The 23,730-nt window shown below is 36.0% G+C and overlaps 1 protein-coding gene and 1 long non-coding RNA gene across 2 annotated transcripts in view; both read right to left on the reverse strand.

Annotated features, from left to right (window-relative positions):
• LOC123523267 (xanthine dehydrogenase/oxidase-like) overlaps positions 1-15,683 on the reverse strand; it is a 31,642-nt gene extending 15,959 nt beyond the window's left edge. The window contains exons 1-15 of the mRNA XM_053549200.1: positions 15,573-15,683; positions 14,808-14,934; positions 14,305-14,366; positions 13,583-13,654; positions 13,136-13,192; positions 9,961-10,102; positions 7,709-7,879; positions 6,454-6,530; positions 5,746-5,836; positions 5,151-5,239; positions 4,171-4,283; positions 2,731-2,799; positions 2,201-2,351; positions 1,707-1,899; positions 1,358-1,536 (exon numbers count right to left, since the gene is read on the reverse strand). Of these exons, the coding sequence (XP_053405175.1) occupies positions 1,358-1,536; positions 1,707-1,899; positions 2,201-2,351; positions 2,731-2,799; positions 4,171-4,283; positions 5,151-5,239; positions 5,746-5,836; positions 6,454-6,530; positions 7,709-7,879; positions 9,961-10,102; positions 13,136-13,192; positions 13,583-13,654; positions 14,305-14,366; positions 14,808-14,934; positions 15,573-15,683 (1,704 nt within the window). The remainder of the gene's footprint in view (positions 1-1,357; positions 1,537-1,706; positions 1,900-2,200; positions 2,352-2,730; positions 2,800-4,170; positions 4,284-5,150; positions 5,240-5,745; positions 5,837-6,453; positions 6,531-7,708; positions 7,880-9,960; positions 10,103-13,135; positions 13,193-13,582; positions 13,655-14,304; positions 14,367-14,807; positions 14,935-15,572) is intronic.
• A 1,759-nt stretch (positions 15,684-17,442) lies between these two features.
• LOC128559113 (uncharacterized) lies at positions 17,443-23,476 on the reverse strand. Its single transcript, XR_008372187.1, has 3 exons — positions 23,011-23,476; positions 22,300-22,357; positions 17,443-17,543 (listed from the first exon to the last, which is right to left on the reverse strand). It is a non-coding gene; the product is annotated as an uncharacterized LOC128559113 (long non-coding RNA).
• Between the last annotated feature and the right edge of the window lie 254 nt (positions 23,477-23,730).

A 23,730-nucleotide genomic window follows, 5' to 3' on the forward strand; every position in this document is an offset into this window, starting at 1 on the left:
AAAAGGAAAAAAAATCAGTCCCATCTCTCCATATTCATACACACCAGAAAGGAGGGATAAACCTCCCGAACCCATTAATGAAGAATTGAACGGAACGGTAAGTTGTGATTAAACCGTATTAAAATATAACATTGATGCTTGGCATAATATTTGTTGGTATTTATAACAGTGCCTCCTTGGCACATTATTTTCGAAGAGACAAGATATAAACGAATAAACATAATTATATGAAATGTGGTATATATAACAGTGCCTCCAAAAACACACAGGTGCCATTTTCCCCCGAAGGTTTTACAATAATACTATCTATGTTGTATCAGTGAAAGTCGTAAAATTAATCGGACTCGATAACTTCACACTTCGTTAAAACCGAGTTGAAATTGAATTGAAAGGAAAAGGAATTATCACTAAAGGCGATTAATACACACAGACACCGTTTTGATAAGGGAAACTAAAATGTTGCGGCCATGATCTTTGACGTTCAAGTTTGACCTTGAACTTGGACCTAGAGACCTGGTTTGTGCTCTCTGCATGTCGTCATGATGAGGTCCATAGTTTATGCTATTCTGATGATACTAAATCACGATAATAACAAAAATTCTAATTTAAAAAAAAAGTTTATTTATCAACGTTCCGGCACTTTGCCTTTTTAAAGATAATTAAGTAAAATGGAAGATACGTAACGTTTGAACGACGTCACGTGAAATGGCGGAAACAGACATGTGATAAAATATCAGATATTGCAAAGAAAACAAATATCGAAACGAATATAAAAAAGAATATCGGATCCAAGATGTAGGTATTTCCCTGAAAGAAAATTTGGACACAGTAATCCGTGTCAACGTTCGTGCACGTCGTATTAATGAGGTAATTACCAAGAGCTTTCCACCGGTGTAGAAGATATGGAGTGGACACAAAATTTAAGGTATTTTACCTTTGACCTCCAATAGTGGCCTTGGCCTTGGACATAGAGAACATATATGCACGCTCTGCATGTCGTCTTGCAACAGTGAAAAACTTACGGCTGTTTTATGAAAATCCTCCAATATGGAGTGGACACGACGTTTAGCTTTTTGACATTTGACCTCAAGTTTAACCTTAATCTTGGATCTAGTGACCTAGGTTGTACAATCTTCATGTCATCTTGATAAGGTTAACAAATGATCCAACCTTTATACTTTATAAAAAGAAAATCCAGCGATTAAGAAGATACAGGAGCGCATAATGGACGGGCGGGCGGGCTAGCGGACGGACATGCGTGACTCAAAGATAGCCCCAATATAGTTCGTATCTAGAAGGTAATTAGCAAAGACAAAACCTACTACTTACTTTCCTCTTGCTTACTTGTATATCTTACCTCCCCAGAGCAAAAAAGCTCTTGATCTGGAACAAGTACTCCGAATCCATTTCTTCCTGGAATATCTCTGTGGTCTATATATCCGTGCACACCTTGAAGGTTCAAAGCTTTACTTGCGTCAACATTTAGAATTTTTGCGTGGGCTACACTGCTGATGACAAGGGCAACAAACAGCTCATCTGAAAATATGTGATAAAGATGCACTAAACTCTAGTATGTATACATTGCATTTAATTGTGCACGCGACTGTCGAAACTTTGACCACAAAGCAACTTTTAGTTACAACTTAACCTCTGAAGATTTAGTAAAGTTAACGAGATAAAGGCTAAATTTAATTGTAGTATAATACTTTGGTGACGAGGAAGGTCGTCAACATAGATAGCCTCCCCTGATACAGCGGCCTCAGAATGAACGTTCGGAACAGTTCGTCCTAATGCATCCTCGTCACTTTGCCCATCATCTGTACAAGCATCAAACACTTGCCTGCTACTATAAGGAGGTAGTGACACTGGGCGTACCAAACCTTCGTCACGTTCACAAAGCTGTAAATAATAAATCACAAATTATTACAAAATACAATGAAAATATGCGTACACGTTAATGTTTAAACGTATAAAACGACTAACTGGAATAAATTGTACTACAATGCAACACGTATATAACACCTGTTTTATAAAATAGTATATGTTGATATCTTATATCACATATAATAAAATAGTTATTATTACAACATTTTACGTTTTCCATATTACTGGCATATTTTGAAAACGTATCAGCACTTGCAATTTGTCTTAGATTTGGGAAACAAAAATAATCATTTATGAATTAAAATCCAGTCAGCACCTTTAGTTCTGCTTGTATTTTGTTGAAAAATTTAAACCAAAGGCCGGAAGCGACAGATAACTTGTAGCTGTCTACTTTGTGACCATTGTCGTCGCTCAGTATGTCAGTTATTGTAGCCAGAACATCGTGTAATAAAGCGTCATCCCAAGACCTGAAGTAAAAGAGTAACGTAATACTTTTGTAACCTTATATCATTTGTGTCTTTGTTATGTTTAGCAGTGTGTTAAATTTTTACTCCCTGGACATATTTCTTAACGTTTTGACTCTTTATTTCATCTAACTCATCTGATACAATATATTGTATAATTCAAATAGCTGGGTGGTAATTTCCTTTAAAATCACTTGAGCCATAAAAGACTTCTGGGTATTTTATTATATATACAATAACTGTTCTAACAGAACTGTGTTTTAAGCTTTTAATATTGCTTCATATCAGCTATTAAAGTTAGAATTCAAATAAAGTATATATTGCACCATTTAAACACTGCTGAGTCACTCGAATGTATTAAATCAAATATGAATATACAAACCTTCCTGCTGTCACCTTTGACACTTTATCTATCAAATATTCTTCTTTGAAGATACCGCCGTAGCACAACCTAAATGCAATTTTAAATTTCAATAACTGAGTGGATATAAAGGGGGTTCTTTTACGTAAGGTTCAATATGAATCTAGTGAATCTAAAAGTAATTAGTAAGAAAGAGCAAATTCGATTTACTATTATTCTGTATAAACTAAGACATAAAAGCACTTACCAGCGGAAAACTAAAATTCTAGTCATTGCAGAACTGTACTCTGTAGATATAATTTACCGCTAGGGTGTTGTTAACATTGGAAAAAAGATCGCATCATATCAAAAGAAACACTTGTTAGAATGGGCTTTTAGGCTTTTCATCAACTCTCTAATCATAAGACAACACGAGTGTAAAAATTATGACGAAAAAAGTATCAACATGTTCATCATAACACAAAAATAGCGATTGTCGTAACAAAATGCCTTCTGTATACGTAACAACTTCGCAATATAATCAAATATCGCTGAGGAAAAAGCAGATTTTTGCGCCATAATGTTGAAAGGGAACTCTTAGTAAGATGTTACCTTTCTGAAACAAAACAGGTGTTTAGAGCTCAATGTATGCTTATTTTATTATTTACAAGAAAAATTATCTATAAAATTGATACACTTTTAAAATATCCGTGTTCTTCGACATAATTTTTAGACTTTATGTTTCCTGTACACTACACTTTCTTTCAAATGTGTTCTGAAAGTGTTTGAATGTTTGACAATAACCGTTTGACAGTTTTAGAGTCTAGACAAAATGCTTTGTGTAAATTAAATAAAAGAAGATAATTAAAAAAGTAAGCAAAGTAGATGTATGTTTCTTGTGTAGTGTTTTTTTCATTATTATGTGAATGATATTCCTAAAGTACTACAAAGTGTTATATGGCCCGGACAACAGAAAAAAGGCAAGTTAGCAAGTTAGATTGATGATTCGTACGCACAACACTTTCTCTCATAGTCCCAGATTATTGATCGAACATTCAACATATTACTCGGATAAGTTGGAGTTATTCTCTGGACAAACGTATGTTATGAGTTATAAAGAAATAAATTATAAAGTAATAAAGAATGATAATTCAAGAAAACGCAAGATACAGTTACGGTTCTTAAACAATGCATTTTTTTTCTCATTTTTTTTGCATGTAGTTTGAATAAATTCCAAGCTTAGAGAAATAAAGGGAGACAATTGAAAAGCAAGCATGTTAGAGTTATTGCAGTCTTCTGTCACAGAAAACAAAATCCCTTGAACATTTGCAAAATCGTGACCCGGACAAAATGGTCTCCAGACATAGACAAATGACGGACGGACGGACGGGCGGAGTGATTACAACAGGGCTTCCACAAAAAGGTGAGGCCCTAACAATTTTACCAAAGTGGTCCGTTTAAACTAGTAACTTGAAGAAGTACCTCAGGCTTTTGATCTTTTCCTCTGTATCTACCTTGGCAAACATTCCAGCGTTGACGATTGCGAGAGAGAAGGACCTTCTCTCTGACTGTTTGTAGAAAGCGCTGAATTCATTCTTCAAATAGATAATTTTGTACAAAATTTGGTTCAATTTTGAAATTATCCGAAACACCATTACAACAGTATTGTAATTCCAATTCAAAATGTTTAGTGCATTAAGTATACTTCATTTATTTTTCTCTGTGTCAGTTTTAAATATGTACCTAAGTTCCTAAAACATGCAATAAAACTGACTTAACATTTTATTACAGTTTTTCTTGCATGCTTTGAAAATGACATTTTATCTACAAGTTATGTTATATAATTTTTAGCCAGTGCTTTAGCAACTGGCTATAGCTCTAAATCAACAAACAGGTTTCAACCTTACGTCGTTTAAGTTTTCCTTCTGTTTCTATATGACCGCATCACACAATATTCTGGACGTGTAGAAAATAGTCCCATATTTATTTTCTATAATCTTGGTATTGTGTGAGTGTGTGAGCAACTGAGGACTACTGTTTTAAACAACAAAAAACAAGCAGCAATGGATTCTAGAAAATTTTGAACTTTATATTCACATTCGAAATATTCGGAATCACTCCGCTTTTGGGTTAGGGTTAGTGTTAGGGTTTATGGTTAGGGGTTAGGGTTGGGGGTGAAATTGGCCCCACCCTGGGGCAAACTTAGTTTAACATAGAGTTGTATAATGAAAACCTTTAAAAACATTCTTGTCTTGAACCACAATGCACAGAGCTTAGATATTTGGCATGTAGCATTGTCTAGTGGACCTCTACCAACATTGTTCAAATCATGACGGGTCTATGCAAAATGAAATGTTGATTCGTCAGGAGTACCGGTTGACTCTGAATATCGCTCAATAAACACTGGCTATCAGTCCTTTCAGAGCTTTGATTAAAAACGGTTAAAGCTTCATTATACTTACTTTGGAAGCAAGCGGCACATGTATAGCAGTAATTACTTCATTGTTTGCGATTTTTAGATCAGTTAATGGTACAATTCTCGATCTCTTGGCTGAAAAAAAGGAAATAAATTATGTTCATGGACAAATCTTTGTCAAGGTAAATCTTTATTTTTGACTGTGGGGTTCATATGAACAAACAGATTGAATAATATGCTGCAGAATACAGGAATTAAGTTAAAAACGCATGGTCTTTATGACTTAATAGCACGCGAATACTGAGTTCTAATTCAATGACATGTAGTATTTTCGTCTTTAAATTTAGACAAATGTGTGAAATATGTTATCATATTGAAACATATTGCGGCAGGAGTGAGTACTTATCCATACCGAGAATGCTGCATTGAGCGCATGAAGTCTACACATTTTATAGGGAAGCCTATTCCTTAAGCTTCAATGTGCTTAAACATTGATATTATTAAGCTGCGCTCTGAAGAAGAAGTAGTCATTGCGCATGCTAAGGATAACAGAAAATAACATTTTTCAGTAAATAGACAATAATTATGTACAAACTAAACCAAAACAACAAAACAGAAACAAAACACATGCAAACACTCACTTGAAGCAACTCTAACGTTAGTGCCAAGAACTTTGAATAACGTTTTTATATCAGAGTCTGAACGTCCACACATCAAACTTCCGGCCAAAGTCTGAAAATCATTCAATGTGTTAGCGTAAGTGGAGAGATTCATAGACGTTTCATGTCCGTTTTTCAAACACATACATAGGACATAAACGTGTGCTTTATTAAAGTTTGCTTTGCACTGTGGATCGCATGTGATTTCCAATCACGTCAACAAAATGAAAATATATCTTTTTGAAAAAGCTGATTTTGGTGAGAATTAATTATAAAAACAATCAATTGGTTTTCTTAAAATATAATTGCAAAGAGGAATTAAAGCTAACTGGAAACTGTTTTCATATTATATCCATGACAGAAAAGAAAATTGACACTCCTCTCTCATGGTGATAGGCTCGCATATATTTGTCCAATCCAGACGAATTGATGCTTTATAAATTACAAATACTTAACACATGCAAGTCATCATGATAAAAAAGATCATAATTTTGAAGTTTCAAAGAATTTTTACTTGCATAATTTTTTTCAACATATAATTCTGTATGTATATTTGTTTCTGTTTGTGTCGAAATATCTATACCATAAAACGTTATACAGTGTGTGCTTTTCAGACATCATTCTACACAAAACACAAATGTACAAAATGGTCTTTCTAAAAGTGACGACAAACATATATGCTTATTTTACCGAAACATTCCTGATTTGTTCAGACCCATATCTGGACACCATTTCTAGAAGAACCGTTATATGTCTTGTTTGTTCACCTAGAAAAGAATATAAATGATACAAGAAAATTTTCGTTGCTATATATATATATATATATATATAGCATGTAGCTTAAAACAAGAAAGGCGATCAATGTATCACAAACATACATATAACCACTGTTAAGGTAGTTCTGCACGTTTGATAAACCGGAAGTGATGGCGTCATTTATCCGGAAAACGTAGAATAAAGCCTGGATTCGGCATACGGAAATGAAAATCGTTTTATGAATTAATAGCAACCTATGAGTAAATTTATTACAATGGCATTGTTACTGTCATCCTAAAGTTAAAATATGATATTAAAACATATGACACGTTAAAAATTCAAAATAATGTCTTAAATCTAGCGTGAAAAGTGCGGTTCACTTTAATTATGGTCAAATATATCAAAATTAAGTACACGGACCTATACATTTTATTTCACCATATTATAGGCCATATGTTTATTTACAACTGTGGGTAGTTTCATTAAATTCATTGTAGAAAAATTTCTATCCGCGAAAATGTTATGAAAGTTATGATTTTCCCATAGACTTCCATTATGAAAAATTGCGTGAGGTCTAATTTTTTTCAAATCAGTCTAGCAAAACATCAAGTACACGATCCTATCTTTTTTATTTGCTGAATTGTCTAGGTATATTCTGAAGTTTTTAAAAATCAAAGTTTAATCAAATTCTACATTGTAGAAAAAATTTCGATCCAAACGTGCAGAACTACCTTAAATTTAAATGTATTTTCCCGAATATTCATTTTTTTCTTCATTGTGTAGTTTATTCGTAAAGAAGAATCTAATCGAAACTAGCGAACTAGGTCTAACAAGATTTAAAATCGGCAGTTTATTGAAATGTTTTGTTTTCTGTTCTAAAGTCTAGATGGTAAATACATTCCTATAGGATACACGTTATTCAATAGAATAAATGTAAAGACATATTAACACAAAGATTAAAGCGTTCCTGGCTCGGTTTTAGTTGGAAGATGTTCCTCGACAAGCATGGTCCACTGGTGACTAGTATATTTTAGATAATGGGTGAAATTAGTAATGATACCGAATTATGCCCGACAGAAATCAGAAAATAAATGTAAAGAGCAATTTCTCACTAGAAACTAAGCAAATATCGGCTACAACACGTGATATACAACGCTTGGTAAACAACACGTGATTTGCAACACATTACCCGTTAGTTGACTTGCTACAGTTTCCAGATGGTCTGCCAGTTCTGATACAGTGCATGCTCCACCAGCAATCAAGTCGTCTTTCGTTACAGAAAAGTCTTTCATTTCGGGAATACTTCCTCCATAAAGTAGTATCTTTTCATCATCAAAAACACCTTCTGCCAGGGGACGGGCTGCAACAAAGTAACTTTTTTTGGGTTATGGAAAAAATGTAAACGTTCTATGGACGGAATTGTTTCTCTTGGTTTTAGTTACATCAATAAAGCTTTGATGACTCAGTCGGCTACATATGTTAAAACTCAATCAAATCACTAAATGTCTCTTGTGGTATGTTTAGGACATATGTTTTTTTTAAGATTAAATTATTTCGTGCGCACGACATCTTATCTTAAGCGATCAACATCTTATCTCGTGCGTACGACATCTTATCTTGAGCGATCAACATCTTATCTCCAGCGATCAACATCTTATCTTGAGCGATCAACATCTTATCTTGAGCGATCAACATATTATCTTGAGCGATCAACATCTTATCTCGAGCGATCAACATATTATCTTGAGCGATCAACATATTATCTTGTGCGGTCAACATCTTATCGTCGTGCGCACGAAATAAGATGTTGACCGCTCGAGATAATATGTTGATCACTCAAGATAATATGTTGATCGCTCGAGATAAGATGCTGACCGCACAAGCTAATATGTTGATCGCTCAAGATAATATGTTTATCGCTCGAGATAAGATGTTGATCGCTCAAGATAATATGTTGATCGCTCGAGATAATATGTTGATCGCTCGAGACAAGATGTTGATCGCTCAAGATAAGATGTCGTGCGCACGAAATAAGATGTTCAAGATAATATGTTGATCGCTCGAGATAAGATGTTGATCGCTCGAGATAATATGTTGATCGCTCAAGATAATGTGTTGATCGCTCGAGATAATATGTTGATCGCTCGAGATAAGATGTTGATCGCTCGAGATAATATGTTGATCGCTCAAGATAATATGTTGATCGCTCGAGATAAGATGTTGATCGCTCAAGATAAGATGGCGTGCGCACGAGATAAGATGTTGATCGCTCAAGATATTTTAATCCTAAAAAAAATAATTGCATGTCCTAAACATACCACCGTACTCTTGAATACTTCTTCTCGTTTTGAAATTGGTTTACATAGACATTGTCATTAATTTTACCGGATTGTTTTAGTATGATTGGTTTTAGATCATGTGTATCGGTCTCAGATATATTTATGTATTTATTCAGAACGGACTTTAGCTTTATTCCAACACTAATTGTTCACTGTATTATTTTTATGACGAATGATTACATTTCACAGGGTGTACAGTCATGTCGGGGCTCAAACTCAGGACCCCGCGCTTACTGGGACAGTGCTCTTTTGACTGAAGTAACCAGCTGCCTAACACACATCCTTCCCAATTTGACCAATTCCGTACCCGCGTCCTCCCCACAAATCGATGATTTGTCCTCGAATTTCGGAGGACCATTATATTGCAAGCGTCGTGTAAGACTGACCAAATAAGCATGCTGCGGTCCAATGTTGGGCATTTAATGTACCAAGGTGTGAAAAATGTGTAGTCAATCCTTGGTTCGAAACAGGGACCTTCGCTTACAGGGCGAGTGATATACCGACCGAGCTAATCGGCTGCCTGATACATATTTCCCCTTAGGTGAACAAGTTCGTAGTGTGACACATATTATGTGGTATGTATCTAATAGTAGCATCAGCGGACAAGTGTTTAAGGTGATCGATTTTTAATAACTTGCCTCTCACTTTTTTGGGGGGTTCGAACCCTTGCTTGGAGTGTTAAAATGTTTCACGTGAGGACGCCATACAGCTGGCTCACGAAAGGTCGGTGGTTCTATAAATGTCCATGTCTGACACAATGCCTGGAGAGGCACCTAGGTTTTCTGTATGACTAAGTTATGTCGGTGTGACATTAAACCCAGCAAAAACAATATTTATCTAATACTTCAAAAGTAACACTGAAGCGCTTCCATTTCCCTTACATCTTCTAGGATATCAATTCTTAAACCACATTTATAAATGATACAACAATCATCATAATCATAATTGATATATAAAATGTTTTGCTTCAAAGTTATGCCCTCTTTACAACGTCACTTTTATCTAGAAATTGTGTGCTTTTATTTTTATATTCAAAAGGTGGAAAGAGATTTCATTCCATTCAAACAATATCAAGAGCTAATGAGTTAATAATTTGCCTTACCTGTTGTTGTGTTCCCCATTATAATTGGTGCACGCGGGTGTTTCTGCTTCAGCACGAGTATCTGTTGCAGGTTGACTGGTCTATACCACGTATATTCACCGTCTGTAAACTGTACTTCTTTATTGAAATAGTCATCGTGGAGCTAAATGACAGATGTTTTCATTAATTATGTTTCACATATGTGTGTCGCCATTAGTTTACCTAATATAAAAGCTGCCACCGGTTGCCGACATTTCAAGGTTCCCAATCTGAAATAACTTTTCGTTCGTTAAATAAATGACGTTTAATGCGCAAAGTGGTAATTACTCTGGTTAACTTTCAATGACTGCTGTCTTGTATTTAACTAACAATAAGTCTTTTACGAAGAAAATTTCAATTATGCTAATGTGTCTCCGAAATTTCAGTTCTCCAACAAAATAAAACGAAATGGGGAAAACTACGGAATCCTGTTGGGGCCATTTATAATGTCGCCGTCGCGTTTGCGCGGTCGACACACGACAACGCGAAGTGACACAGCGACATTACGAAGTGACACCCGATAATCGCAAACGACGGCGACAATCCCAAACGACAATGTCGCGGTATCCACTTTGAAATGTCGCCTTTCAAAAGCACGATATATCGCGATGTCACTTCGCGTTGTCGAGCGTCGTTTCGCATTGTCGCTATGTCACTTCGTATTGTCGCGATGTCACTTCGCGTTGTCGTGTGTCGACCCTGCAAACGCGACGGCGACATTTTCAAACGACATGCGATAATCACAAACGACGCTCGACAACGCGAAGTGACATTTTCCAGATGTCGTATCGTATGTCGCGTGTCGCGGGTTTGGGTGAGGGTCGACGCGCGACAATTCCAAACGATACACGACACGCGAAGTGACACTCGACAATACGAAGCGACATTTTCATAATGTCGTATCGCATGTCGCCCGTCTACCGGTGAAAGGGTAAGATAAAAAGCTGTATTTCCGTACTTTTCCGTACGTAAAATGTCCGTGTTTTTCATTAACTTCAAATAATTGTGTTGTTCCAAACACAAGATAATAACTTTTATAAATTAAATTCAAACATTATCTAAACGGATATGTAACTTATTAACTTATAATTTTACCGCCGACGGTTTCGTCGGAGGACCGTCTCAAAATGTATCAGTTTTCGTGAAAATATGCATACTTCTTCATATATTAAATAGAGGGATGGTCCTTGTCTGAGGAGACATATCTTCATAATCTGATGTCCGATTTTAATAAATGGTACTTTGTTGCAAAGGGCAAGCCAGTACCAAAAGAAAAGAGGCCACGTTAGGTTCAAACCCGGTCGGCTAGGGGTCAAGGCCATAGGTCAAATTCCGGTAATATTCTCAAAATATGAACTTGTCAGAGCAGTCAAGACGGTCCTGAAAATGCAAGCACTACCTTCACTGAGTCCAATGACACCATTGGAGCAATTCTCACGGCTCCCCGGGTCGGGTCAGCTTAGTCTTGGCCAGCACCTTACCGTATATAACAAGTGTAATCATTTTCTGATACCTGTCCAGAGCTCTGATGGCCTCATATGGACTTGCAAGCTGCTTAAATGTAAAGCCAAGTCATCTACGAACATATTCATATATATATATATGGTATAGGTAGGTACCTGGGATGTAGAGACTCGAACAAGGGTCAAAATCTAACAAAGTGTCATTATCAACTGAAATTCAGTATAAATTACAATAATAATAATTAAAAAAAAGTAGGACAGGTATCAGACAATGATCAAACTTTTGTTATATGTGGTAGGGTGCTGGTCAAGACTAAGCTGACTCGACCCGGGGAGCCATGAAAATTGCTCCAATGGTGTCATTGGACTCAGTGAAGGTAGTGCTTGGGTTTTCAGGACCGTCTTGACTGCTCTGGCAAGTTCATATTTTGAGAATATTACCGGATTTCGACCATGACCCCTAGCCGACCGGATTCGAACCTGATGTGGCCTTTTTTCTCTAGGTACTGCATTGCCCTTTGCAACAAGGTATCATTTATTAAAATCGGACATCAGGTTATGAAGATATGGCTCCTCAGACAAGGACCACCTCTCTTTTTAATATATGAAGAAGTATGCATATTTTCACGAAAACTGATACATTTTGAGCTGGTCCGCCGACGAAACCGTCGGCGGTAAAATTATACAAGTTACATATCCGTTTAGACAATGTTTGAATTTAATTTATAAAAGTTATTTCATTAAAATATCTTGTGTTTGGAACATTCTACAATTATTTGAAGTTAATGAAAAACACGGACATTTTACGTACGGAAAAGTACGGAAATACAGCTTTTTATTTTACCCTTTCACCGGTAGACGGGCGACATGCGATACGACATTATGAAAATGTCGCTTCGTATTGTCGAGTGTCACTTCGCGTGTCGTGTATCGTTTGGAATTGTCGCGCGTCGACCCTCACCCAAACCCGCGACACGCGACATACGATACGACATCTGGAAAATGTCACTTCGCGTTGTCGAGCGTCGTTTGTGATTATCGCATGTCGTTTGAAAATGTCGCCGTCGCGTTTGCAGGATCGACACACGACAACGCGAAGTGACATCGCGACAATACGAAGTGACATAGCGAAAATGCGATACGACGCTCCACAACGCGAAGTGACATCGCGATATATCGTGCTTTTGAAAGGCGACATTTCAAAGTGGATACCGCGACATTGTCGTTTGGGATTGTCGCCGTCGTTTGCGATTGTCGGGTGTCACTTCGTAATGTCGCTATGTCACTTCGCGTTGTCGTGTGTCGACCCCGCAAACGCGACGGCGACATTATAAATGGCCCCAACAGGATTCCGTAGAAAACAGTACTATCTTTCGTTTACAAATAGCGTACTGTCCTGATTATAAAATATTCCGGGTGCATAAATAACTCGAATGGATCTTGAATGTATGATTAGTGGAGTTGAAAATCAGCACGTGGTCGATTTAGTTATGTAGTAAAGTAAGCATAGGATACACTTTAACTGAACAGCTTTCAGGTCAAAGGTAAAACTTTTGTCTGGTAATCAATTTTGTAAGGGTTTTATTACATGAGTTTTAACTTTAGCCCATAAGAATAATGATGAACAATAGACTGATTGACAGCGTGAACTTTGGTAAGTAGTAATATAGTAATACATATTATGTGATTATTACCTTGAGTTCCGGAGGAAAGATCGAGACCTGTTTACCATCGAGACTGGCTTCTGCAACCTTTTGATTAGAATAAAATGTATTGCTGCAAATGCAATTTATGTAGAACGAAAATATCACATGCAGTAACTCAGAGAACAGAACTACGGAACTTTAAGTTATTATATAAATAAGGTTGTCTTCCAAATTGTCATAACAATTAAACTCCATCAGGTATTTATTACACACATCTTACGCTACAACCTGACCTTCAAATGATTTTAATCATGCATAACTTCTGAAAAGAAGTTATTGATAAGACAAGAATCACGATTCAACAGTCTTCAAATTAATTTAATCATAGGCATACAATGGTTACCACTTTTCTTTTGAATGTACACTTGATCAACATTAGAATGTACTGGAAATTTTATAGTAGGTGGAATGTTTCGCATTATACACATACAGTACCTGGTTCTTCTCCTCTTTGTTCTTGCTTTCGGAAGAATTCTTACAGCATGCGTTTCCCATTGGGCAACCATCCTGAAATAATAATATCATGATTTCTTCTCAGATACATACGGCTGCAAAAACCTTAAGATGATTGCTGGAAAGATAATGAAACCGTTTGTTTATTATGCAAAACTGTTATATTTTCACATAATTTATGAGATTTAGTATTCTAAATAAAACATTGGTGTGTTTACCCGATTGAGCCGGTGCTAAGGGGCATGAGGGGTGTTGCACATTCCATTACCTCTCATGAACAGACTCAATCAAACCGAGTTTGCTATTGTCATTCTTGGTTGCATTCTATGCTTCCAAAGGATCTTTCCAAAAATTTTATTAAGTGAGTTTATCAATGACGGATTTTTCATATTACTTTCGTAGTTTTCTAACAATTTTTGCACATTTTATCTAGGTGCTTACTTGTTGGTGGGAAGAATATACCAGCCCGTTACCGTAACGTTGTAATCAATCGTAGATATTGTTGATCTTTTTCTAAGAAATAATAAGTTCCCAAGTGTGATTATCGTAGAATAACCCATGTTTTGAGTTCTTAAGCGAAAGAATATATCACGAAGCCGTAAGCCTGAGTGATATACTGTTTCGCATAAGAACGAAAAACTCGGGTTATTCTACAATAAATCACACTTGGGAACTATCCCGAAATAAGAAGAACAATAACCTACCTGACTAAATGTAAGAAGGGCGTCCAAAATAGGGCGATATCCAGTACATCTGCAAAGGTTTCCTGTCAGAATAAAGATACAGAGTTGATTTTCGTTTGTTGTTTACATTAGTTATTTTTATATATAGAAAGAGTAACTGCACTTTTATGCAAACTAACCGCATGTCGAATAGCTACAAAAATCTCCGCCAGTAAGAGTGTATACATTTTAATTTAAAAAAAAAGAGTATCAAACTTGATATACGTCATTGCAATTATAACTCTGTGCCGATACCTAACTGGTATATTACGTCCGTTACGAATCTTCCACCTCTATCTTCTAACCCGACCCAATGTATTTGTTTCGAACAAAGTATTATAGCTGTTAGTACGCTACAAACTATATCTATTTTACTAAAATAGAATCACAAAATGCATGCTTTCTGAACATATGCTGATAGATCTCTATTTTGCTTAAATTTTAATGATAGCTCCTTTATTAATCTACTGATGGTTCTGTTTTACCTTCAATTGCGCGTTCCACTTGTTTCCGGGTTGGGTTAGGATTGTTTCTCAGCAGTGCGAATGCCGACATAACAAAACCAGGTGTACAGAAGCCACACTGAAGACCATGTGATTCTACAAGACGTTGCTGAGCAGAAAAAAAGGTAAACGGATAATGAAAGACAACACAAAGTAAGAATGACAACATATTAACAAGAATATGGTAATAAAAAGATAGGCGACGTTGTATGTGTATACCATTATCTGTGGTTTATTGAAATACAAAGGCGAATTCTATATCATAGTTCTATTTTTAAATTATCAAAATTAATCCCAATTGTACAGAATTGCATTTGTAAGCAGAAGAATACGGGCGAAAAATAATTATTGCCAAAATAGACAATTTAATGAAGGCATAAAATGTGCATAATATCACACAGGAGCATAAAATAGATATTAATGCTAAAGTATAACTATATCTCTTAGAACCGAAAATAGAAATACAATGACGTTATAACATTGCGTGTAACAGTGCAAAAATGTAGATGTGATATTCACAAGTGAAATATGTCTTTATCGTTTACTTGTGATGACATAAACAATGATCTTTTATAATATTACAGTCTTTAAATGTCTATAAACCATATCATCATACGTGAAGGCTTTCAGATATTTGAAAGAAGTTATTAAACGGTAATGCATTATATAGTGTAACAAAAGTTAAAAACAGTGAAATACATGTATATCATTTTAGTATTTCCACCCTTCGCATTAGTTGTATTTTACCTGCACGGAGTGTAATCCAGTAGCCGGGTTCCCTACTCCCTCTACCGTGGTGATAGCCAGGCCATGTGCGGCACACAGAGGGAACAAACATGCGTTGACTGCATAATGCATGCGAACATTCAGGATGTAAATGTCAGTTTTGTAACATAAAGTCAGGTTTATAGAATAACATATTATAATGTCAAGAGACTAAAACAACTTTCACATTGCCGATTCTACAAGTGAACCAAAAGTACAACGTGACAGGTTCAGTTGATTTTAAATATACAAGTTCTAGTATATTTCAAAGTTACCATTTATTGGTATTGCTTTTTCACACTTCTGCTTATTTTAATTCACATACCAATAAATGGTAACTTTGAAATGTACTAGAACTTGTATATTTAAAATCAAATGAATATGTGATACTGCACAGTTTAAATAATAAAATAATTATATAGTCATAATATGTTTTAGTATAAGACTAAAATATCTGTCAATGAGTCAACACAACTTGAAATATTTTTACGATCGACCTTGCCATGATCAGAACCGCACAGTATAGTGTTCATGAGTGGTAAATGACAAAACTATTTGTTTATTCCATGCTCTATTGAAATATTACTTAGTTTACTGGAAGTGAAAATTATATTTTATTTTGATTAAATGTATTTAAAGGTAATTTTCAGGCAAGCAAATGTTTCAGACGAGGCAATGTTTCGCACGAAGCAATGCTCCAGGCGAGGTTATGTTCCGGGCTAGGCAATATTCCAAGTGAGGCAATGTTCCAAGTAACGCAATTTTCCGGACGAGGCAATTTGCGGACGAAGCAAGGTTTAAAGCAGTGCAATTTTCTGGACGAGGCAATGTTCCAAGCGATGCATTTTTCCGGACGAGGAAATGTTTCGGGCGAGGCAATTTTCCAGACAAGCAATGATCCGGGCGAGACGATGTACTAGGCGAGGCAATGTTTCAGACAAGCCAATGATCCGGGCGAGACAATGTTCAAGGCGAGGCAATGTTCTAGGCGAAGCAATGATCCGGGCGAGGTAATGTACAAGGCGAGGCAATGTTCCTGGCGAGGCAATGATCCGGGCGAGTCAATGTACTCGGCGAGGCAATGTGTCTGGCGGGGCAATGATCCGGGCGAGACAATGTACTAGGCGAGGCAATCTGTCAGGCGAGGCAATAATCTGGGCGGGAATATGTACTAGGCGAGGTAATGTGTCAGGCGAGGTTATGTACCAGGCGAGGCAATGTTCCTGGCGAGGCAATGATCCGGGCGAGACAATGTACTAGGCGAGGCAATATGTCAGGCGAGGCAATAATCTGGGCGAGAATATGTACTAGGCGAGGCAATGTTCCTGGCGAGGCAATGATCCGGGCGAGACAATTTACTAGGCGAGGCAATGTTTCAGGCGAGGCAATGATCCGGGTGAGGTAATATACCAGGCGATGCAATGTACTAGGCGAGGCAATTTTCCAGACAAGGCAATGATCCGATGATCTAAAGTAGGTGCGGAAATAATTCAGAACTTGCTTGGAATACGGGAATATTGTTATACTGACCCCGTGTTCACAAAAATATTATTCGGTCTCAGCTGAGTTTGATGGAAATTTTTCTATCAATTTTACTTCAAGGTTATATTCCAATTGAGACTGACCATCAACACTGAATTGAGACTTGAAAATATGCATTAACTTAAAATCTAGTTTTAAACATGCTATTTAGATATAAATGCCAAATAAAGCTTCATTATCAAACTCAGCTGAGAATGAAATTGTTTTGTGAACACAGGAGCAGATCACCATTATATTCACTACATACATATTTGTGAAAAATGGCGTTAAACTAGTTTTAAACTAACCAAAGAGACGAAGTACTAAAAGGATACTGAATACGCTCGTTACTGAAGTCGTATTTTGAGACCATAACGGTACACGAGCCACAGCCCCCATGTCCACATCCTTCTTTCGTTCCTGGTAAAATTACTGTAAGAAAAAAGAAATACTTTAAAATTTGTGATATTTTTGTTTTTTACTTTCCTTCCGCCATTACATTCTTTAAAACATGACTCATGTTTTAATGTACGCTGTAAATTCAGTGCTATTCGTTTCATTCATTCATTCATTCGTTCGTTCGTTCGTACAAATAGACACTAAAATACACATTATTTGATTATTTGATTTTTAACACAACAAATTGTTTTTGACCTAAAACTCGCTCCATAGTCTTAAACTTGTTTAGTACAGAAAGACTAAAGTCATACGCATATTCAACTTCACAGACTAAAAATATTTAGCGTGTCCGTGTACTGTAATGATATATATATGTTAACAATTTCTCTTATCGTTTTGTTTTTATAATGTATTATCATATTAACTTATTTCTGATTGTCACACCGAGTAATATATAAAACATTTAAGGATGCAAGGTAAGGGAGATGATTTTATGTTATTCCATATTATTAAGTTGTAAGTATTGCTTCCCCTTAATTGTAAATGGTTATCCCTCAACCCTTACTGTGCTGAACACGATTGATTCTGCATTTGCGACCAGTGCAGATCATGATCAGCCTGCACATCCATGCAGTCTGATCATGATCTGCACTGTTCGCAATTTAGTCAGTATCTTTTTAGTAGTCTGATCATGATTTGCACTGTTCGCAATTTAGTCAGTATCTTTTTAGTTGCACCCCTTTTATGTCAGTGGTATTGTCCAAATTGAAAGATATCATCATAGAAATTTAGCAGGGTAAGGGTTAATTTCTATATTTGCCATTTGCATTCAGAAATCAGTATCTGTAAAAGACACGCACCTTCCTGTTTCTCAATGCCATAAAAACTATGTCTACGACCAATCCTAATGGATATAATTTTGCAATTACTTTGTAACAGTATTAGCACGATTGTCAAAGATATTTTCTATTTTTTCACGTTTTTCTCTCTATGATTTATTACATATTAAAGATACAATTTGAAATCTTCATTAAGCAGTATGTATCCGGTGAAAATAGCATTATGACATGTAGATATTTCTGTTGAAATTGTTCTGCTCTATTCGAAACATATGATTTGTAGATATTTGAACAAATAGTATTCCATCGTTTTGTTTCGGCACCATTTCGTTTTTGCTGTTAACTTGAATGAATTTATAGACGAAAAATGTCTTAATCTCCAGTGTCGGTGCATTCATGTTGCCTTCATTAACCATAAATACTTGATCATTTTAAGACAGTGATAATACTGTCCAGGTAACCAAACCGACTATACTTAGCCAACGTCATTTTACTTTCAATATGACACTATTTATTATCCTGACGACCCAGTTCATTCCGCAAAACTGGTGCAAACAAATTTACTTATATTTGGCAAAATATAATGTGAAGCGTTATGTTATCAATTTTGGTTTTATAACACTGGGGACATGCGGGAGCATGATTTAGTTTTGATGAGACCTTTAAGTTACTATCTTGTACTGCTGACCGTTGATAAACTATGTAAACATTTTTATTATTGACCTCATTTAAACTGCCGTATATGATGTTGAATACAATGATCAAATTTGGGCCGATCGTTCAACCAAAAGAAAGTATTAAGTGAAATCATTATTCGGTTAGAGTCAGCTTTATTTAAAGTTGGTAATGCTACCTACTTTGTTCATATTAATCTATTTTAGGTCGATTGTGAGCAAGATCTGCAACTTATATTTATCACTCTCGACACCCATTCCTGATGGAATCCATCGCTACGAGGGTGTGAGAGAAAAGGCCAGTTTCCCTTTTAATGCTTTGCGCCAACCAAGGAAATCAACTGGTACCATTTTTCACGTCTTTAGTATGACGCGGCCGGGGATCGAACCCGCAACCTCCCGCACTCGAAGCGGACGCTCTACCATTAGGCTACAGAGGCGGTTTACCTACTTGAATAGTGGTACAATTACATTATATAATGATGGCTGGTAATTGAAAATCAAAACAAAAAATAGTTCGACGCAGTAAGTTTGGGTCAGTCTTTGTGAGGAGTACACTTGCGCATTATTTATGAAGAGAAGCTCATTAATTTAAAGGATGTTCTGAAATAGTAAATATTTGGCTCTCACGAAAAATGTAGGCAGTTTGGATCCCAGCCCCTTCAAATGTTATTATCTGGAAAAACTGCCTAGTGGACATATTTGTTCTTCACGTTGATATTTCGGTTGCCGAAGTTACATACGAAAGACAGATTTTAACAATAGAACTGAATTGGTATTTTGGACAGATTAAGTGCAGAAATCAACACATACAACACAAACAACACAAACAACGAAATGCCAAAGAAATGAAATGCAACTCCATGTATATCTTACTGTCATCGGGACTTGCGGGCGTACCCACATGCCAACTTTAATATGTATGAGTTAGACCAATATGTATTTGTAAAATCTGGTTTAATTTTATTCATGGTTTGGAAACATATCGATTCAATACACATAACAATTTTGTTGAAAAATGTATAGTCAAACTAACTGAAGTTCAGGCTTATATCAAAAGAACGAAATAACGGGTTCAGTACTATAAGAATATTTCACTGACAGCGGGTAAAAATGGGAATATCCGGCACTCGGGTTACTGTTTAGGCGGTAACGAGGCTCCTCTCGAGTTAAAAATGGAATATCCGGCACTCGGGTAACTGTTTAGGCGGTAACGAGGCTCCTGTGGAGTTACCACCTAAACAGTTACCCGAATGCCGGATATTCCCTTTTTTACCAGCTGTCAGTTATTGATTCTTTTTTCTTGCATGCCTTATTCTTCAATTTGCAGCAGATAGAAAGAAAAACAAAGGTTTTTCTTTAAGGCGCTATTTTGTTTTAGTAGCGTATGCATTTACGCATTCATTCATAAGTTATAGCACGTTGAGTCATTTTACACCCCTAGTTGTAAGACGAGTTTTTTAGCACCGGAAAAGCACGGGAAAATCCTGTCCGGCATGTATGAATACCTTTCCTCTTGGAAAATAGGATATTTATGATAATAGTGAAGTATCATATATCAATTTCAATCGTTGGATAAAACGATGTTAAGCCAATCAAGAAAATTTAGAAAACAAACAAGAGTGCCAGATTGTCACAAAATACGTCCGTCATTGAACTTGGTCTAATTCAATGGGCATAATCCAAGAGTGCCTGTGGCAGTTTTACTGGTTATCAAACTTGGTCGAAATGTTATGCCCATAAACATTGTAAGCAGGTTTGGTGAAGATCGGATGAAAACTGTTCGACTTAGAGAGTGGACAAGGCTAAATTCGCAGATTTCGAGTAGTTCAAGGGCCATAATCCAAGAGTGACTGGAGCGATTTGGCAGGTTATCAAACTTGACGGAGATATTATGCGCACAAACATTATCTGCAAATTTAGGGAAGATCGGATGAAAACTGTTTGACTAAGAATGTGGACAAGGCAAAATTCGCAGTTTTTCGAGTAATTCAAGAGACATAAACCAAGAGTGCCTAAAATGATTTAGCTGGTTATCAAACTTGGCCGAGATATTATGCCCACAAACATTGTCACCAAGAGTAGTGAAGATCGGATTAAAAATGTTCCACTCAGAGGGCGAACAAGGCTAAATTTGCAGATTTCAAGTAATTCAAAGGCAATAATCCTAGAGTGCCTGAGGCGATTTTGCTGGTTATCGAACTTGGCCGAGATATTATGCCCACAAACATTGTCACCAAGTTGAGCCTATACACATGGGCCCAGTTGTTTGAATCTTTAACCGACTGTCAAATAAACCGCCATTTTAATTTTGATTCAAAATGATAATCCTGCAGGGAAAGACTAGCTGACGATTTGGTTTTACTGTAAGGTCATTTTAGTGTTCAAAATCTTTAACTTATACATTTGTTTTTCTACAATTTGTATTTTTTTTTTCGAAATGGAACTCTAATCGTTAAGAAACTGTAAGCTAAAACTCTTGTTAAAATTTGAAACAGCTTGGTACTGAATGTCAAATCAATCACATAGAACAGTGCAGAGAGACTCTATACGTATGAACGTAGTATCAATGGCAAAGTATCGGTACAAAGAGATTTTACCGGCATGTGCCGGTACATAGAGGCTTTATACTTGAACGTTTATATCAATGATAAAGTGCCGGTACAAAGAGACATTACATTTGAACTTCATGTAAATGGCAAAGTGCTGGTACAGTGAGAACTTACACTTGAACGTCATATCAGTTGCAAAGTACACCTGAACGTAATGTCAATGGCAAAGTATCGGTATAAAAAGATTTTACATTTGAACTTCATATTTATAAATAAATGGCAAAGGGCCGGTACATAGAGACTTTATACATGAACATTTATATCAATGATAAACTGCCGGTACAAAGAGACTTTACATTTTAACTTCATGTTGAGTCTAAATGGCAAAGGGCCGGTACAGTGAGACTTTACACTTGAACGTCTGATCGGTGGCAACACCTGAACGCCATATCAATGGCGAAGTATTGGTACAGAGAGACTAAACAAACGTCATATCAATGGCAAACTATCGGTGCAAGAAGATCATAAGCTTTACCGTCATTTCACAGATATATAATCAGTACAGAACTACTATACAGCTAAACGTCGTACCAATGGTATAGTGTCGATACAGAGAGATTACAGCTCTACATAAATGTCATATCAATGATATAGATCTAGTATCATAGTGGAAGTGAGAATATACGACGTTTATAAATTTGAAACAACAAATAAACTTGCATACGTTGTCTGCGTAGATACTGCAACAGTGTTCCTCTTGGATCTGGATTGTGTTCAGCAATCTGAAAAGAAAACATAAATTCAACGATTTTATTGCTTTAAATGATAAAGTTATAAACATATCTTGTTGTAAAAGTGAAAATTATACGATATAACATTTTGGGCTAGATTTCTTCACAGAAATTTTTTTTTCTTTTTTGGTATTTAAATATTTCAGTAAATAGTAGTTTCAATGTTTAAGATCAATATCTAATTTTTAACCACGTTAGTATATCATATTGTATCATTACGGCTAAGCTAATATGATATGGGATATGAAAAAGCTGATATGATATGGGATAGAAATTCATATTTGCTTCTTCTTACATCGGGTGGTTACTTTTTAATATCTGCTTGAAACAAAAAGTCATTGGCATTTTTTATCCGCTAATAAATAAAACACTTGGTTCATTACAAAGTAAAACGACTTACTTTGTAGCCCAGTTGTAGATATTTTTCTTCATATTTTTGCAGAACTATTGCATGCTACACGTAATTCCGGAAGTCAGTTGGCACCAAAAGTACAGCACTACCGGACAGGTTACAAAGTAATGCACCGGAGAAAGGCTCAATATTGCCTTTAAACATTAGCAGTTTTAGTTAAGTAATCACTCTTTACCGTACTATGTGATTTATGTTTTAAGTTTTGTAATATGTTCAAAATAAAACTGTTTACCTTTTTGCCATTGACGAAAAATGTTAAACATCCAGCGGTGTTCGACATGATTAAAATGAAAGCAATGAGCCTGTTGATGTGTTGTAGTAATACTTATACAGTAGCACAACCTAATACACTGTATACATGTAAATATATTGAATATTCATGTAAGCCGTTGTCAAACAAACTGCTCAAATTTGAACAGTTTGTTTGACAAGGACTAACATAAATATAAAAAAAACAGGATTTTACCGATCAGACACATGTCTTACAGTCTATATTTATTCTGCGTTTGTAATTGTTGAAGGTCCTAATGTTCTAGCTGATGTCCCGTTTTTTTTTCAGCACAAATTTCAGTACAAATTATGTCCTTTAAAAAATCTTTGCAAAAGTTTCACTTAGGTTTCTTAAGTGGAAATTAGTTATTACACAAACGTGATACAGCTTGAAAAGTCAGAAATACCATCAAACAGTTCTAGATACCTTAGACATAGCTTGTTATAAAACAAAAAAATTCTGTGGGTCACATATTAGCCTACTATATACTATAAACATGTACATGTATCACAGATTGAGTAGGATGTTTACAATGTTGTGTCACGTTTAAACTAAGCCAACACACAGTTAGATAACGCGGACATTATGAACAGGTTAGTGATTTTAGTATGGTACTACTTAAAAGTACAGAGTTGCTTTCAGTTTAAAGTTACGCCCTCACTTTCCCTGTATATATGCTTG

This window comes from Mercenaria mercenaria, chromosome 8, assembly GCF_021730395.1.
Source record: "Mercenaria mercenaria strain notata chromosome 8, MADL_Memer_1, whole genome shotgun sequence".
Classification (NCBI taxonomy): domain Eukaryota; kingdom Metazoa; phylum Mollusca; class Bivalvia; order Venerida; family Veneridae; genus Mercenaria; species Mercenaria mercenaria.